General features: G+C 34.9%; 7 protein-coding genes across 7 annotated transcripts; 4 read left to right on the top strand and 3 right to left on the bottom strand.

The window, feature by feature from the left end:
- Positions 1-160: 160 nt before the first annotated feature.
- Positions 161-541, bottom strand: Tsp_05823 (hypothetical protein). Its single transcript, XM_003380062.1, has 2 exons — positions 413-541; positions 161-382 (listed from the first exon to the last, which is right to left on the bottom strand). The coding sequence occupies exons 1-2, from the start codon at positions 539-541 to the stop codon at positions 161-163; spliced, it is 351 nt and encodes a 116-aa protein (XP_003380110.1).
- Positions 542-837: 296 nt separating this feature from the next.
- Tsp_05824 (diphthamide biosynthesis protein 2) lies at positions 838-3,406 on the bottom strand. Its single transcript, XM_003380061.1, has 8 exons — positions 3,314-3,406; positions 2,940-3,052; positions 2,461-2,687; positions 2,137-2,402; positions 1,890-2,079; positions 1,544-1,693; positions 1,327-1,444; positions 838-1,120 (listed from the first exon to the last, which is right to left on the bottom strand). The coding sequence occupies exons 1-8, from the start codon at positions 3,404-3,406 to the stop codon at positions 838-840; spliced, it is 1,440 nt and encodes a 479-aa protein (XP_003380109.1).
- A 1,549-nt stretch (positions 3,407-4,955) lies between these two features.
- Positions 4,956-5,675, top strand: Tsp_05825 (putative transcriptional regulator). The gene is made up of 2 exons (XM_003380060.1): positions 4,956-5,084; positions 5,481-5,675. Exons 1-2 carry the CDS (start codon positions 4,956-4,958, stop codon positions 5,673-5,675), a joined length of 324 nt encoding a protein of 107 aa, XP_003380108.1.
- Positions 5,676-6,111: 436 nt separating this feature from the next.
- On the top strand, positions 6,112-7,437 carry Tsp_05826 (hypothetical protein). The gene is made up of 5 exons (XM_003380059.1): positions 6,112-6,140; positions 6,272-6,281; positions 6,472-6,535; positions 6,923-6,978; positions 7,084-7,437. Exons 1-5 carry the CDS (start codon positions 6,112-6,114, stop codon positions 7,435-7,437), a joined length of 513 nt encoding a protein of 170 aa, XP_003380107.1.
- Positions 7,438-8,798: 1,361 nt separating this feature from the next.
- Tsp_05827 (hypothetical protein) lies at positions 8,799-9,852 on the top strand. The gene is made up of 4 exons (XM_003380058.1): positions 8,799-8,882; positions 8,951-9,247; positions 9,332-9,397; positions 9,454-9,852. The coding sequence occupies exons 1-4, from the start codon at positions 8,799-8,801 to the stop codon at positions 9,850-9,852; spliced, it is 846 nt and encodes a 281-aa protein (XP_003380106.1).
- A 2,915-nt stretch (positions 9,853-12,767) lies between these two features.
- Tsp_05828 (SurF1 family protein) lies at positions 12,768-14,913 on the bottom strand. The gene is made up of 10 exons (XM_003380057.1): positions 14,877-14,913; positions 14,517-14,566; positions 14,306-14,419; positions 13,775-13,896; positions 13,481-13,711; positions 13,385-13,457; positions 13,282-13,329; positions 13,113-13,227; positions 12,965-13,046; positions 12,768-12,822 (listed from the first exon to the last, which is right to left on the bottom strand). The coding sequence occupies exons 1-10, from the start codon at positions 14,911-14,913 to the stop codon at positions 12,768-12,770; spliced, it is 927 nt and encodes a 308-aa protein (XP_003380105.1).
- Positions 14,914-15,084: 171 nt separating this feature from the next.
- Positions 15,085-16,777, top strand: Tsp_05829 (conserved hypothetical protein). The gene is made up of 7 exons (XM_003380056.1): positions 15,085-15,171; positions 15,243-15,357; positions 15,415-15,523; positions 15,694-15,945; positions 16,016-16,236; positions 16,297-16,463; positions 16,520-16,777. The coding sequence occupies exons 1-7, from the start codon at positions 15,085-15,087 to the stop codon at positions 16,775-16,777; spliced, it is 1,209 nt and encodes a 402-aa protein (XP_003380104.1).
- Positions 16,778-17,114: the final 337 nt, after the last annotated feature.

Raw genomic sequence — 17,114 nt, 5'->3', positions numbered from 1 at the left:
ATTTCAAAGAAAATGAAAAAATAAGACAAAACAAATCCACAGAAGATGTGCTGAAATTGCCATTCAAACAGCGTCCATGCGCTACACACCTCAACTGTCCAGGTTCAGAAATTTGCATATATGAGATGTGCGAACAAGCTGTACCAACCGGTGATGTTTGTTACAACGACGACCATTGCAAAAGTGAACTTTCGGCTTGCAAGTTTGGACAATGCTGGCGGCGTGGTCGACCGAAACAAGAAGTCCCAAAAGCAATGCCAATAACCCAGTCGCCTCCACGTATTGCTATAATCTGTCCTTCGAACAAGCAAGCATATAATTTCTTAAAACAGTTCTTCAGGACATTTTCAGGCTCGACAAAACCATCATCCGGCGGCGGCAACTGCGCGAATCATTTTCACTGCACAGAGACGGCAATATGCTTGAAATCCAAATGCACAGAAGCCGAACCAACGCGCACGAGATGCACCTCAGATCTCGCTTGTCCACAGGGTGGTGCTTGCAAGTACAAATTCTGCTGGTCGGCAATCAATAGCAGCATCAATAATAATAACGGTGACAAGGATTTTCTCATTTCTATTGTAAAAATTGTTAAAAACACACGTCGTCCTTTATTCTTCTTCTTCTTCTTTTTTCTGTCACAGATGCAACCGCACTGACAGCGGAATGCAATACGCATGAAGATTGCGGTTTGACGAAAGTGTGCTCGAAACGCCACAAATCACGATGCATTGCAGCTTATCCAATCGGCACTACCTGCGATTCAGATACTGACTGCAAAGCAAAGCAAATCTGCCGAGAAGGTATCTGCTGGCAAGAAGGAAGTAAGCCTGTTGGTCAATTTTCTTTCTGTTGCTTTCCAATTGTTGCTTGCTCTCTTTGAAGGGGAAAATGGAATGGAAGAAGGTGAACCGTGCAAGAAACATGCCGAATGCAACGGCTACACGATCTGCTTGTATGGAACTTGCACGGCCGCGGTGCCATTGAACATCGACTGCACCGATGATGCGAGCTGCAAGGAAAAAGACACCGGATGCAAATATGCACACTGCTGGTTGGCCTTCTATGACGAACAATTCGACTATGACCTAAGCGACAGTGTGGAGAAAATTGAAAAAAACTAAAATTGAAAAGAAAAAGAATATTCAAATCGATCCCTGACGAATCATTATTATTATTATTCATTGCATATACCAAAACAAAAATTAGATATAATTTCTTTTGCTTTATTGTCCGTCTTTCGAGGAACAGCAAAAGCAAAGCAAAGCAAAAGAAATAATACATCGGTGTGTATTATTTCATCACTGGTTGCTTTGAATTTCACACTTCGGCTCCGTCGTATAGCCAGCAGCTAAACCTGAACGACCCTCAATTACATTTTCAACGGGCGTCTCTCCGATCTTTTCTTCCAAGCCTTTCCAACTTCGACTTTGTAGAAAATCATCTAAATAAGAAAAAAAATTATAAATTATTATTATTATTTAAACTGCTTTATCCGGATGATGATGATGAGAGTTGAATAAAACGTGAATGATAGACGTACTGCTTGCAAATATTTGCGTAATTTCCATATTCTGAGGAAGCAACGACATAGTTGATTCGTCATGAAAATTTTCCAACTTTGGCTCAACTCTGCCACTAATCAACGATACACTGCACCTATCCATCTGATTCGTCATTTCACTGACACCGTCTATAATTAATAAATTAATTAATTAAAATACTTTAAAAAAACAAATCAAAACAGAATTTCAACCAGTTGTTAATGTGCTTTCAGAAAATGAGCACAACATGCCAGAAATTGGATTCCAGAATTTGTTCGAATTGCAGGCAATTTCAAATTCAAAAACCGTAACAATCGGCCTGTAGAAATCGGCGCAGTCAAGTACCGTCGAATATGGACAGGTGATGTAAATGAATACTTCTACATTTGGAAAATTGGCCAACTTGGCCACGGTCAGTTGGCCAATATTGAACATATAACTGCGTTTGTTGGTCTGCTTGCACAGTTGCCGCATTCTGTCGGCCAATTCCAACCGATTGGGCAAATTCAACGAACCAAACAAAATTCCAACTGTTCTTCAAAACAGTAAAAGTTACATGCAACTTATTGAAAACAAATGCTTAAAACCACACCCCACCCCCATACTTAGCCTCCCTGGCCTTTTCTATTCCATACAAACGCTTACGCAGCGTTTTGTGTGTTGCCACATTCAGATGGACAATTTTGAGCAATTCTGAATCGTAAATGTAAAATTTCACCGTTGGATGCTTCATCGCCAAATGATCAAATCGAACATCCATCTTTTCGTACCACAGTACCAAACTGTCTGCAGGTAAATTAAGTTCTTTGTGAAAAGTGAAAACGGCACATTTCTCTTGGAAAATATTTTGTACGTAATCTAAAAGAAATTTGTTAAATGAAACAAATCTACATACAGATATTTTTCACTAAATTACCTTTCTTGTGAGAAAAATATGGATCCAAAATAATAATTCGCGTTTCTTCACTAGTATTCATCAACCATTCCGTAATCGCTTCCACTGGAAAGTCGATTAAAGGTTGTTGCCTCGGCACAACAAAAATCGGTATTGTAGTTCTGGCATCTTCACTATGGCACGAGTCTCCAAAATAAGCAAGACATTCTGCTCCAACTTTCAATGCAAATGTTTCATTGGCACAACAACTGTAAACAAACAAAAATTAAGAAAAATAAAACTTTATAATAACAACATTTTTAAAAAGAAAATCAAAACTGCCTACAAAAATCATGCATGGTATGAAAAATTAAACTATGACCCCGAGTAAAATAACTGCTGAATATTGAAATAAAATTGTTGGTTAAATAAAAGCAAAAATAAATCAAATTTACAATTCAGTGTACTGTCTGTGGTCATGTATGAAATACTTTAAAAACTACATGTGAAAATAAACTAACTCGTTGTATGGGGTTTCGCCAATAACGGCAACTCGCAAATGAAATGCATTTTCAAAGTAACTACAAATCAATTCGTAGTCGGAAATAAACTCTTCAGCAAACTGAACTGCAATCTAAATTCAAGTAAAAAAAAGAAATTAATAAAGGAAATGCAATAATTCAGTTACTGTTTGTAATTTTTACAACTTATATTTCAACATATTTAACATTCACATTCATGTACAACGGTAGTGTTGTTACAATGTGACAAAAAACAAATTATTAAATTCTACTTCACTGCAATAAATAAATGTATTTAAAATTTTATCGATAAAACTGTCACAAAAGAAATTAATTCTCTTTTTTAAAATAAAAAAATAACAAAAAATCAATACTTTTTTGACTGATGTTGAATGCAAATATTCAATCAGCTTTTTCATGTCATAACGCTCAAGACAATCTGCATTGTCGTATTGATTTCCAGTCATTTCAATGTCTGTGTAAAATGAAAAAGATGTTGAAAGAAAAAATTTTTTTTTTACCAAACTTGACAAATGAGCACTTTTGTTCCACATTACAGTACACGTAACAATCAGGATTCAATTAGCAACAGTTGCAATGAACATTTGAATTCAATTGAAAACATTATTAGCAGAAATAATTTCTTCGTTTTAAATAAATACAAGAATTTATAAATTGTTAAAATATGATACTTAAAATATCAACATGCAAATTCAACATTAATACTTGCACACATACATTTGATAGTTGAAAATTTCTTTTGCATTTTTTATTTAAAAACATTAGTGTTTATTTAAAAAAGCATTGTAAATATATTTAAGTATATATAATTGACATTTGAGATGAAAGCTTTCTTTTGAAGTTGGGAAATTATGAGAAAAATGATCCTTGTGCCTGTTAATGCTTGGAGATGATGCTCAGCAGCAAATTAGCAGTCAATTTGTAAAAGCTTGCACGTGTGTGATTGAGTGATTTGTTGCCAAGTGGAAAATGGTCCATCAACTGAGATGTGTGGCTTTCGAGAAGCCTTCTGCTCGTTCCGACACGCGACCAGTCAATTGGCGACCGGTCGACCAGGGTTAATCGTCGTTGTTTGCACTGGCAATGGATAGCCGGTATCGGTTTTTCGCTTCAACGACGATGACAAAAAGCCTAGCCGCCGTGGCTTCAATCGGACCGTCGTTTCAAAAATATGCCGATTGGGTCTTAATTTTGGAAGAATGGTTTCAATCACCGTTGGCTATTGAAAGGCCAATCCAGGGGAATCGATTTCACGCTTGACTAGCAGAAAAGCAATGGAAAACGTTTTTAGGTTTCTGCATCTTAGGGGATCGTATGAACAGCAACAACACAGTTTTGCGGTGGTTCTCCTCTCGGATTTTATCCCAGTCACGCCACTTCATATGGAGGAAAACAATTAATCAAAGAACCCGCCTTTCAAACACTCTTTCCTTAGTGCTAGATTGACATTAAATCCACAAATAATCTCCGATCAGGTGCACTTAATATTTCAAATTGAAAACTGACTGTATATCAACAAATTTTCATGGGCAAAAATTGTTTTAAACTCCCTTTCAACTGTGCAATGAAACTCTTTCAAATCATGTTCTGTTCATTTCTTTGATCGTATTGATATTCATACGATTAATAAAGCTGATTATTAATATTATTATGTTAAATCCAACTACAGTTTATACTCGTTTAATAGAAACTACATTTTTGAATAGCTTATTCTTTGCATTGCAGCTTTTTTTTCAATTTCGAGTAATTTCTTTCTTTATTCTTATTGCACTAAAATATCTGCATTACAATCAATCTTCATTTTGTCATTATTCTGTAGTGAACACACGAAATAATTATTCAAAAAAAACCACACATACACAGTTACAGTATTGTTGAAAATTAAAGAACGATTATTTAATTTCGTTTTTAAATAATTTCTTGATTTTTTAAAAATTATAATTATTTCACAAATTGAATACTACTATAACAAAAGAAAATTATGAGCATTGTTTAATGGACAGGAAAGCAACGCCAATTTATCATTACAGTAAGCCGGGTGGAGAGGTCCTGAGAGGATGGGCACCCGTCGACGGCAGGTGTCTAACGCTGGGAACGGTCGAACTGAGCAAGCGACAAGGCGCTGTGCTATTTTTGCGTAATTAAACTCGCTTCCTGGTGGGCGTAGTCGTTCAATTGAAGCCACTCGAAAATGATGGGATTCAATTTGAGCATGATCATAGCGTTGACGAGAAAATTGGTCTCGATCAACAAAACTGACTTTTCATGCGGCGCTAAAGGCGTCTTATCGAGTTCAGTCATTAAAAACAATAAAAATAAATAAATTGAAAAAAAATAATGATGAGAGAAAGTGACCAAATGGAAAAGAAGAAGAAGTCGCGTTGTTCTCAACAACGCTATTACTCACCTCCCAACGGATGAGTCAGCTCCGCGTTCTCACAGGCCGATGAAGCTATTGTTGCATAAATTCTTAATGCGCTCGGCCGATAATTGGCTAAACACAGCTGCACAACGTTCAAGCAGCTATTGCAATCGAGCGGATCGTTTTCGTTGGTCAGTCGGTTGACCACCGGCTCCGCCCACGATGATGATCCACTCACTCAATTGTCGGCCAAGTGCATAACCTACCGAAGTCGATGTCCATTCGCCTCATCAGCCGACAGCTTCTGCCCAACTGACCCCTTTGCTGACCCCGGATCATTAGCACAACAGTAGAAACCTGCTTTTCATTAACTTCTTTCTGTTCTTCACTTTTTTTGTTTTTTTCTTCAACATCTAACCTGAATTATCTTTATCTTTCAAGTAAAGCTGACCCATCCGTTACGATACTTGGATCAAGTATACTGTACTCCGGTTGAAGTTGGATATTTTTCTTTTTGTTGGTGTTGTTTAACTCAGACGAAAGATTCCCGTTTCCAGCGCTTTACCTTCCAGCTTATATTACTTGCTCGCATAGCATACGTTCCTCTTACAGGTGGCCTAGATATTGCTTTTCTACGCAAATAACAAACTCCACCTTAATTGTACATTAGAAATTCCGTTTACTTCGGAAACAATAACTATATTGTCTGAGAAAACCGGCTTTCGAGAAAAAAACAAATTCCACAAGAGGCATATATCTCTTGTCTTGTTATTCTGCTCACTTGCTTACATGATCAACGGCCCAGACGCAGCATTGAAGTAAGTTTCTCTTTTCTATATTCATTCAGTATTTTAAATAGTTTTTACGGTAAGCAAAAAAAGACAATCTTAATAATTTTGCAACATTATTGATTTTATCATGTTTTATTATTTCAAACTTTTCAAAACAGTTATGGTAAAGTAAAAATATCGTTAATGCTTATTTATTATTACTTTTTTTCATCTTTGAAATTGGCAATGTAATTTGTTTAAGTGGTAAAGAATTGATTTATAATTTCTTTTACTTCATCTTATAAAGAAGGTGAAGATGAATTCTCATCGATGTACTTTGTACATCGAATTGATTGCTGTTACTGAAATTATTCTATAGTATCGCGCAAATAGGTTTTTCTCTTCTACATTGAGACAAGTTGTTACGCATGTTAAAAAGAAAGGTAATTCATCATCATCAAAGTATCAATTCACACGAATTTACAACTTTCTCACAGTTTCTGATATGAAAAAATTTTTTTACATTTAAATCACTCTTCTGCGCAAAAATGCATGCAATAATAATAATAATGTTCTTTTTTTGTTAAAAATAATGTTTTATCACCATTCAACAATGAACGTCAAGTTGTTTTGTTTTGTAATTATAGTAAGCAATTGCCTGAAAATCAGATGAACTTTCGGTATGATTGTTAAAGTTGAATTATTGTTAAACAAGTTGAAAGAGAAAAAAAATCCATTCATAAATATAAAATATGCATTATGAATAAATCAGTTTCACTTTATAGAAAAAAATGAATTCGATATTTTTTTTGAAAACAATTACTTTACAGAAAAAAACATTACTGTAATGCCGTGTGTTTTCCAAGTTTGTGGTTCAAAGAAAACAGTAAAAGGATAATTATTAATGAAGGAAAAAACAATAAAATAGATTTAATGTAAAGTAAACGTTTTTTTTTATTTTTTTTCTGGTATTTATATATATATATTCCAGGTAAGAGAATACCTGCGCAACGATGATGATATGATGCAGTGGAGTGAAAATAAATCGGACCAATTGATCGATAATAGTCCATCTTTGGACAGTCGTCTGCGAGAACGTGCGGTTGAAATTGGTAGCAGACTGAAGCTAGTCGCTGACCAGATGGACAAGGACAGACGTGGAACAATAATAACAGTAGTAGAACAGTATTGGGCAGCCGATTGGTTGGAAACGCGTGACGCCGTGTCTGGTCAGCAATGGTCAACGGTAAGCTTGGATAAGCGGGACAAGAAAAGTTCGGATTGGCCAGGGTCGGAGAACAAGTGTCGCCCATTGTCGCCGGCACCACCGCATCGACCCGACTAATTGGCGTGGAAAAAGAAAACTGCCCCATTGACACCCTCGACGTTCAGCGCAATCAAGAAGGAGCTTGGCCACGGCGCGCCAAAGCTATTATGCTTGTTGACGCCTTGGCCAACTGTTGTTGATTGGGAAAACAGGTGGTCCACTACCAGCCAAGCACACAAATCCAAGACGCTTGCTCATTATATTGAGCAATATAAGCACGTTCTTAAATAGCTCACTCAATAATAATAATCATCATCATCATCGCTTCGATCGACATTGTTCTTTTTTTCCCCTGATGCTGATGTGCTTTTGTGCTAATTGAACTTCTTCTTCTTTTGTTTGTCTCATGCAAATTTTCCGAAAAACAATTTTTTTTGAATGAGATTGTTGAAATTTGTGTTAATTTCATTGACTCGGTGTACGACAACTACTTTTCTACAGTTGGTTGATGATTTCATACAAATTCTCCGCTTACTTACACCTAATCAGGTGACTCATTCTCATTCAAATATTGATAATTCAATTGCAACTGTCAGTGTCAGTCTTATTCGATCGAGTAAAACGGTGACCAATTTTAAGAAAAGCTTCATGATGTCATCATCATCATCATTAATGAGGGACGTATTTTGACATTTTCAAATATTTATGCATGTCTCTTTTTAAATGGATTCGATTATCAAATGAAAAAGAAAATTCAAACCTATACATATATAAGTATAAATCGATAAATTAATTATATACAGTATTGGCAACTTCCCGATTGAAAATTTCTCTTTTGTAAATAATTACAAGCACTTTTTTTAAAACTTTTCTGTTCTGTTCTAATCTTAATTCTATAAAAAAGTTCAGAAATATCTATCAAATGCTTTTATCTTATATAAATATGGAAATGAAAACAATAACTTAATTTGAAATTGTTCAAAAAAAATATTATTTGCTCTCTCTCTATATATATATACTAGAAGTGTTCAGTCTTGGTTTAAATTTGAAAAATGTCCAGTTTCAGGGAAAATTAGAAGAGTTTGTAGACAGATCGATCGATAGATAGATATAGATAAACAACGTGATGCCCAACGTTGGAGATGAAAATTTCAACTTAATCAACAATAAATACCACTTGAATATAAAGTGAAACGTTTTTCGTTCAAGCAAACATCCGCCAATATGCTTGGTGCTTCTGCTCAAGAGTAAGTAAGTGACCAGCTTGAAAATGCCTTTCATCTGAACCGTCGACCGGTCCAAGCTTGTCCGTCCAATGAAAAAGCCGTCCAACCGGACACGTCACCAACTTTCACCATCGTTTCTCACCTAGCTAGCTAGCTAGCAAGTTAGCTGGCAATCAGTTGCTTTATCATACAGAGGAAGAGTGACAATCGGCGATGGCGGCGATTGCTCAACTTTTGCTTCAACTATATGCCGCAGTCACACTGACAAACGCTGTGCATCCTGCATTCGAGGCGAACGTAATAATGATAATTCCGAAATTTAACAAATGTTAATGCTAATAAGATATTGTTTTCTCTCTGTTCAGCCTGCACTGGTCAGTCCTGGTGGTTCACAGTGTTGTATTTTGATTTCGACGTCATCTTGTTGTCCACATATGTACGGTGATCGTCCGACTTGCATTGGATCCGGCGGAATTGCACCATATCCACTCGGCCCCACAGCTCCGGGCGGCGTGCAGTTCCCTTCGATTTTTCAACCAACCGCTCCCCAACCGCAGCCACGCCCCGGCGGAGTTTTCCCCGGTCCAATACAAACACCACCAGTTGGCGGTGGACAAGTGAACATCATGTGGCCCGGCGGTGTACAATTGCCGATTACCGAAGTAAAAAAAATTCTTCTACCATCTATCTTTCCATTCGATTTTTCCTTTGTATCAATATTTTTTTTCTCTCTCTCTCTCTTCAAGCAAAATCAACGCTGCCAAGATATTCTACGAGAAATATGCAAATATTGTCAAGCTGCCGGCATTCAAGTTTGTCAATTTGAAATTTTTCCTTCATCCCACTTGTCACATTGCAATCAATTTAGCCAATTCCACAACCATACTGGCCTCGACCATGGCCAACGGCAACTCAACAAACTTTCGCACCGTTCAATCCTTCGGCTGGTCAAATGCAAGTTCCATCACCATTTGCATCCAACCAAGATCAAACTCAGATGACCAGCTTGGACATCAATTTGCCAATTTGGTCACCCACTTCTGGCCAGCAACCACTTCCGCCCACAGGTGTAGACAGTCCGTGGGCAGTGACTTGGGAAGGCAATCCAATAGACTGGTCAAAAGTGCAAATACCACCACTGTCTCCTAATCCGGAGACAAACATGCCGCCCAACTTCAACCAACAGATTCAAACTGACGAAAATCCAAGTGTCGTCAATTATCCAGTACAAGCTACAACTAATAATATAAACCGCCCATATCAATAATAATAATAATAATTCGTGTTTAGGATTTTGAAACGTTGGATCCAAATGGACGACGTTCCCAAAGAGCGTTGAGCATTGCTCGCGCGGTAGCAAACCGTTGGGAATACATAATGAATGCAAAAAATAAAGTAAACGAATGCATACAATGCGCAATTTATCCGATTTTGAACCTCTTTTTTTACACCTTTCAAATCAGGCATACAGTCGAAATCGTCAGGCACCAAATACACAAAACCTAAAGATCGACGCCACCCCGGCGGGTCTACGCTTTCTCAAAGAACTGAACAATTCCGCATTACCTTTTATCGCTAGAGTACAAGTTCGTCCAACGCAAAACGAAACCGCAGCCGACGCTAGCAAAAAATCCACTTGACGTCATTGAATCGATGATCAGGTTTTTCTATATTCATATTCTAACTTTACTTTCCAGTTTATATATATATAAATATACATATATATATATATATCTTTCTTTCCCTCTTTCTCTCATTTATATATTCTCAAACCTAATCGCTGCCTGCCCATACAAGCACCATTAACAGACAACACACTATCTTTATATTTAGCTCAACCGTGCCGCTGCCAATTATTGTTATTTAGAACAATATATCCCCATTCACAGTAACAAACAAACAAACAAATATCCATCTACTCACTGCCCTCCCCAATCTCGTTTTTCATCGATCAATTAAAATTCCATCCAATCTTTAGAAGACTGCCCGAAAAAAGCTTGCACACGTTCTAGGTACCGATTATTTTCATTTTCTTGACCGCTGCCATCAAGTGATTAAAAATTATAGTTTAAAATATTCTGGTTCTCTTTTCTTTAAAATATAGTAAAAATATAAATAAAAATAGTGGAAGATTAAAAGTGAAAATTAACGAATTCAACTTGAAAATGTTAAATAAATATACGCATCGGCGTCAAAGTTGAAAAATGCCCTACAATTTGCAAATGTCAAGTCATCACCGGATTAACAGAGTCATAAGCTTGAACTTTATTTAAATGGAAACAGTCATGATAATAATTGATTGATTGTAAAAATTATTCATCGAGTCAGTTGAAAATTTTCCTCAATAAGAGAACGTTTGTGAAAACCAGTTTGCAAAAAAAAATCTGCATAATGTAGCGCTGAAAATCAATCGCCCCGTGCGTGTATGTCGGTCAACTGAGGGGAATGTTTTTCTTTTGCATATTATAATATATATATAAATATAGAAAATGGCAAAAGATGTGCAAATTTGAAAATTGCTACTCCTCGCAAATTAGCAAATTGAACGACAGACGAATACAAGTTTGGAATGAAGCATCATCGTTGGGCAAGTTTGTGCAGGATGAAAATTCGAAAAACAAACTTTTAGAAATTGTAATCTATTTGCACAACAATCAAATTTTGCACTGGAATTGGGTGGAAAATTTTGAAGTGGAGCCAGAGGCTGGTCGGACCCGGGAAAATGTGAAAAATCGAGACATTTTTCCGGCCGTTCAACAAATCGCTTCACCAGCCTGGAAGCGAGAAGAAAACGGGGTTGATAGAAGCTTAAAGCAAACATACAAACGACCACCGCCCGCGTTCAACAATAGCAGCAAACAAAGCTTCGGACAACGGCATTCAAAAACTACTACTATATCTTACATGCAATTTACAAAAAAAAATTTCAACTTTTCACTTTCATAAGCATACATGTATGTTTTATTTTTCAAAAATTAATTTTGTAATATATTTAAAGTTTAAAAATAAATTGCTTTTTTTAAAATTATATTTACAAAAAGTCTGAGTTATCAAAAAGCTTGTTTGACATTATTTTCTCTCTCTCTCACTCTCACTCCAGCTTTCAAAAGTGCTTTCTAAAAGTAAAACACTTGTTCTTTTCTAAATCAACCATCAATTTTTAACAATATTGCTAACAAAAAGTTATTATGAAAGTCAATTCAAAAAAATCAACAAAAATATACATCACGTGATTAACATTCTTAAAGCAAAGAAAAATTTCCACTTGAAACAAATCACACACTCGTCTAGGAATTGAAATTCATTTTATTACTTGACGACAAAGTTGATAAAAATTGAAACCCCTCTTATGTAATACATTTAACAAAATTATTTTGAATAAAAAAACTGCAACTGAATTGCAACTGCACATGTAAAATCGCATTAGCAACAACAACAATAATATTCGATATATACTCATATATGAAAAAAATTTTAAAATATTTATTTTGAAATCAACTAATTTTACATTTCTTGATTAAATAAATGAATTACCAGTTACATTTCAACTTAAACATCAAATACTGTAGTAGGCAAATAAACATCATTTTAAACTTTTCAATCAAATGTAAAAAAAATACTATTTCAGTACACTGTACGTGAGAACTTGAGAAAAACAAGAAATTTGCGAAATGACGTGAAACTTATAAAATTCAACAGTTCACAAGGAAGCAAATGAAAATGCACGACTATACATCACATTCCTAACTACTTTTCATCAAGTTCAAATTACCATAAAAACCACTAGACCCCCCTGTGATAAAGTAGCGCATTGTACAGAAGAAAAAATTAAAACAACAAAACTTAGAAAATAATTCAAACAAATTTAAAATAATAACTTGCTTACCTAAACGACAACGTTGTTTGTCTGCAGAGAAGAAACAGTTAAATTTTCCACAATTACAATGAGCTTCATCAGTAATATGAAAGCAACAGTGAATACGTGCCATAAATGTATACAAAATGAAGTTTCAATTTGGATTACTGATAACACAAAATTTGCATCTGTAACAATATTCGCTGATAAGTGATTTAAAATAATTTAAACAAGACAATTTTCTTATCCAATCAGAAGACAAATTTTCGAAGAAAAATATTTATTACCATGAAGTTGTAAAAATTATCTTCAATAACATCACATTATTACCAGAAAAACATTTTCAACCAAGCAAATGCCGTAAGAGCGGATAAGCTCCACCTGAAACAAAAAACAACTAATGAATAACATTTCATCAACAATCAATCATCATGAATGCTTTTTTTACTAGATACGTATATAATTTCATTTTATTTAAAAAGAAACACTAAAAAATTATCAAAAAAATATTTTCATAACAAACCATGTGATTATGTAAGTGGTGTGATTGTCGGAAACTTTAACATTGGTCTGACCGCCAATTGGACCGCCGGGTACATTAGAAGCTAAAATAAGTAAAATGCTAAATGCAAGCAATATTTAAAAAAAATAGAAAACTGATTAATTGATACAGCTATCAGCTTCGATATAAATTGGCAGTGTATTGTGAAACTTCGCCATAGTGACAACATCTCGATAAAAATATTCATCCCGGTAAGGAATGCTTTCGAAAACAAAAGGTGGTTTCTACAACGAAAAATATTTTAAATTTTCATTTCTTAAAAAAACACATTTCAGTACCTTTTCGTGAAGTCGATTCACTCCAGTTACTTCAACTCTACCTTCGATCTGCAACACAACGATTTATAAAAGTGTATTTTCAAACATTCGACCATTAACTGACTTGTCCTCTCTGTCGACGCTTGGGATCTTTGAGCTCATTCGGCACCCAACCTCGATTAATCAATATTCTGTACCTAAAAGTCAACAATCCCTTAACGTTAAATCGCATGTTGCAAAAAATGAACAACCACACCCTTTTCCTTCTACAAGAAATGGAGTGACAACATGCACTCCGACAGGTGAATGGACGTCGACCAAAAAATGTGACTTGGTATCCAAAGCAGCTTCGTCCCTGCGCAAGCGATTGGGAATATAAAATTCTTCATTGTGTAAAAACTGTCCACAAACTTTGATTCTACAAAATTCCATGTCGTTCAATTTGGCAAGACTAAAAATACAAGCAAATAATTTAATTTAAAAAAAATTGATAAAAAATGCAAGCAATACTAACTCATCAGGTAATTCCACCGGTGGAGCGCAGTAACGTTCACGTAATTCACGCAATAACTGCTTTTTCCATTTACGACGATTTACTTGCCATAAACCAAGCCCAAAAAAGCCAACAGGAAAAATCTAAAAGAATACATTTAAAGAATGCAAATATGATAATAAAAAACTTGACTTTTGAAAGCTATTTCAAATTAATAGCATTTGCTTGCTGTAAAGAAAACTTGAATATTTGAAAAAAAATGTTTAAACAATTTGGTTAATCAGAATAAATTATTGAAACATCAAAAAATCAAACAATTTTTTTGAATGAAAAAATATTACATTCCATCAATATAACACATTTAATTTTCAGAAGTTCAATAATAGTCGTTTTATCATTTAATATTTGCTTCACTCTGCCAGCATCTTTTGAAATCTTCAATCAACGCGTTTTATTCAAAATACTAATCAAATAGATGATAAAACTATAATTTATCAAATACAAAACATGCAGTATAAAAAATAGCCTTACAAGCAAGAAATATCCATAAACACGAATACGCTTTGAAGTTAACGGCGACGCAGGAAATTGAGGAAATTTCTGACTGTATTGTTGCAAAATAATATACGTAACATCAAATTTTTTGATCGAATTTAATTTCGACAACTGAAATAGTCTTTTTAACATCACTTTTAGTTGTTTAAGAGAAAAAGTTTTTGGAAGTCTTTCGTGTTCACAGTATGCAACACCTATCTATGATCACGTTTAATGTAACGCTCGCTATTAGGATGGCTTCTTTTAGCAGCAGAAAAACTATAATTTATAAAAATTAATTGATTAAATGAATAAAAGTTACAAAATGCTACTAAACAATGCTGAATCGTATGTAATTATTTCCAGTTTCAATATTTTATTAATTCATTACAGTATCTAAAAGAATTAATAAAAAGGAATAATAAATGAATTCAACCTTTTAATGTTTACATTTGCAAAAAATATTTTAAAAAAATGAATATTACATATATACAAATTAATGTACCGACTAAGGATACTTGTTGTCCTACTTTTCTTAATTGGGTTTGTTCGAATTTAAATCATAAAAAGATCCTGCAAATCATTTGACCTACAATAAGAAACTTAGCAGCTGTTGTTATCTCCATCTCCTTGCTTCATTGAACTCAGATTCTTTGTAATACGCCTTTTGAAGGTAAATTAACAATCGTAGCAAAAGGGTTGAATATTTTAAGATGAAATATAATTCCTACTACATATGTATACATATACTGAAACATATGTATTTATTTATGAACCATAAATGCTTTAGGACAGAGATGGATTATTTGATTGATCGCATCCCAATTGATTTTTCTCAAGAAACAAGAGCTACACTTAAGAATATTGGATACAATGTTGTTATGGTACGGTGTTTCATGTTTAAATACTAACTTTATAGTCATGATATTGCTTTAATACCGTTATTTGATGTTAGTTTGCTGACTGGGTTTGTGGGGCCAATGATATCCGTTGGCTACTGGCTGACCATCCGACAGTGCTGTTATGTTCATTAACCTTTTTTGTAACTTTTCTGCTGACGTTTATTCACGGTAAGTTTTTCATTACTCCTAATGAAGCAGACATTATTGTAATATTTCAACGTTCAGCTGTACGAATGGGTGGGCGTCATGTTTACATGTGGATCGGAACTGTAGTATTTGGAATGATGTATGAAATCCGAAAGATCCACTTTTGCGAGACAAATGATTTCATGTGGTATTCACAGTCCTTGTTGACATTTTTTGGTCGCCGTATTCCTGGCTACGTTATTCTATTCGTACATCCGACTATAATTTACACAACACTAGCGATTATTCACCGGCAAGTTGAATTTCTTTCTTGAAACCAATTTATTCTCAGTAATTTGTATTTTCTTTTTATTACAGCTTGAAGTTGACAATGATGTGTCAAAGCTTGCTAGTAGCGCTGACTTCTACAGCACTACGCGTGCCGTTTGTTTTGATAGGCACGAAGATGCTGTGGTGGACTTGGCATACGGAGCATCCATTTTTGGTCGAACGATTAGGCCCTCTACGGCTTGGTCCCGAATTGATCTATTCTTTGAGCGTCATGTACTTTGTTCTTTTCTTCCGCATTTCCCATCGATGTTTACTAACAGAAGACTACAATTGGAAACTGTGAGTTTTTAATAATTGACAACAAAATTACAGTGCTATAATGTGATATGGATTTTGTACAAACTTTCAGCTTCATTCGTGAATTGATATGCGTACTGACTCCTGCTCAATTGGCGCCAGTTTTCGGATTTTATACCTTTGAAGTGATATTTCTTATGTTTAAACAACTAACAAGCAATCTGTGCAGTTATTTCTTTATTTTCTTGTTAATTTCGCTGATATCCAATTTCGAATGGATACAGCAACTAGAAGAAGGCCGTCGACAATCTGGATATACTGTAGGACTGTCAAGTAAGTTCCTCAATTACTGGATTTTCTTTTTATTTTCACTTGATGCTTTTCATTTTTTAGCAATTTTTGCAATGTTGAACGAATTAACTGCTGTGATATTCATCATGTATACGTTCCTGTTAATTGTACTGGCCTTTTATTCACCAGAAGATGTAATTTCAACTGGCATTCATCAACCACTGGGCTCATGTCGTGCAACTACAACCAAACATTCCTTCTTGGATCTTGTATGGATGATTTTAGAGTTTAAAAAGATAGAATTCATTTTTGAAGTTTTTTTAAGAGCATAGAATATAAAGATATGCTGTGCTTGTCGAAATTGGATCCAAATTTCGATTTCCATTGTGTTAAAAAGAAGCCGGAAGCTCCTAGCGGTGGCACTCTTGAATGGTACACAGTTTGCGGTACACCAATTTCAGACAAAACAGAAATGTGGATCATAATATCGGCATGGATGGTCGGTGCACTGTTGAGTCATTTTCGTTGGACAATGGAATCGGATGCACTGCAATTTGCTGAAGAAAACCGAAATCAACAGTAACAAGACACGATAGCTTTTATTGAAATTATTCGTTGATGTTTCTTGTTTTGTTTGTTACCATTAGAGATTGTATTATATTATACATTTATTTATCAATGTTATCACCATCAATAACAAATACTGTTAAATGTTATTGCTCAGTAGAGAAGTTCACGTACTTATTTCCCGTATTTTTTTAACGATCAAAATTAGAGGACTCGAATTAATTTACCATATTTATTGTTGCTATTATGGATGTTATATTTGTTATGAATTAAAATTTGTTAGTTGTTAATGCAGCTCTCAACGATTATTGTGACCAAAGCGTGCACACTAAATAGGGAAAAAGGAAAGAAAG

The sequence above is a fragment of the Trichinella spiralis genome (genome assembly GCF_000181795.1).
Source record: "Trichinella spiralis strain ISS 195 chromosome Unknown Scfld2, whole genome shotgun sequence".
NCBI classification, from domain to species: Eukaryota; Metazoa; Nematoda; class Enoplea; order Trichinellida; family Trichinellidae; genus Trichinella; species Trichinella spiralis.
The sequence above is the reverse complement of the archived record's forward strand: the minus strand, read 5'-3'. Positions and strand labels throughout refer to the sequence as shown.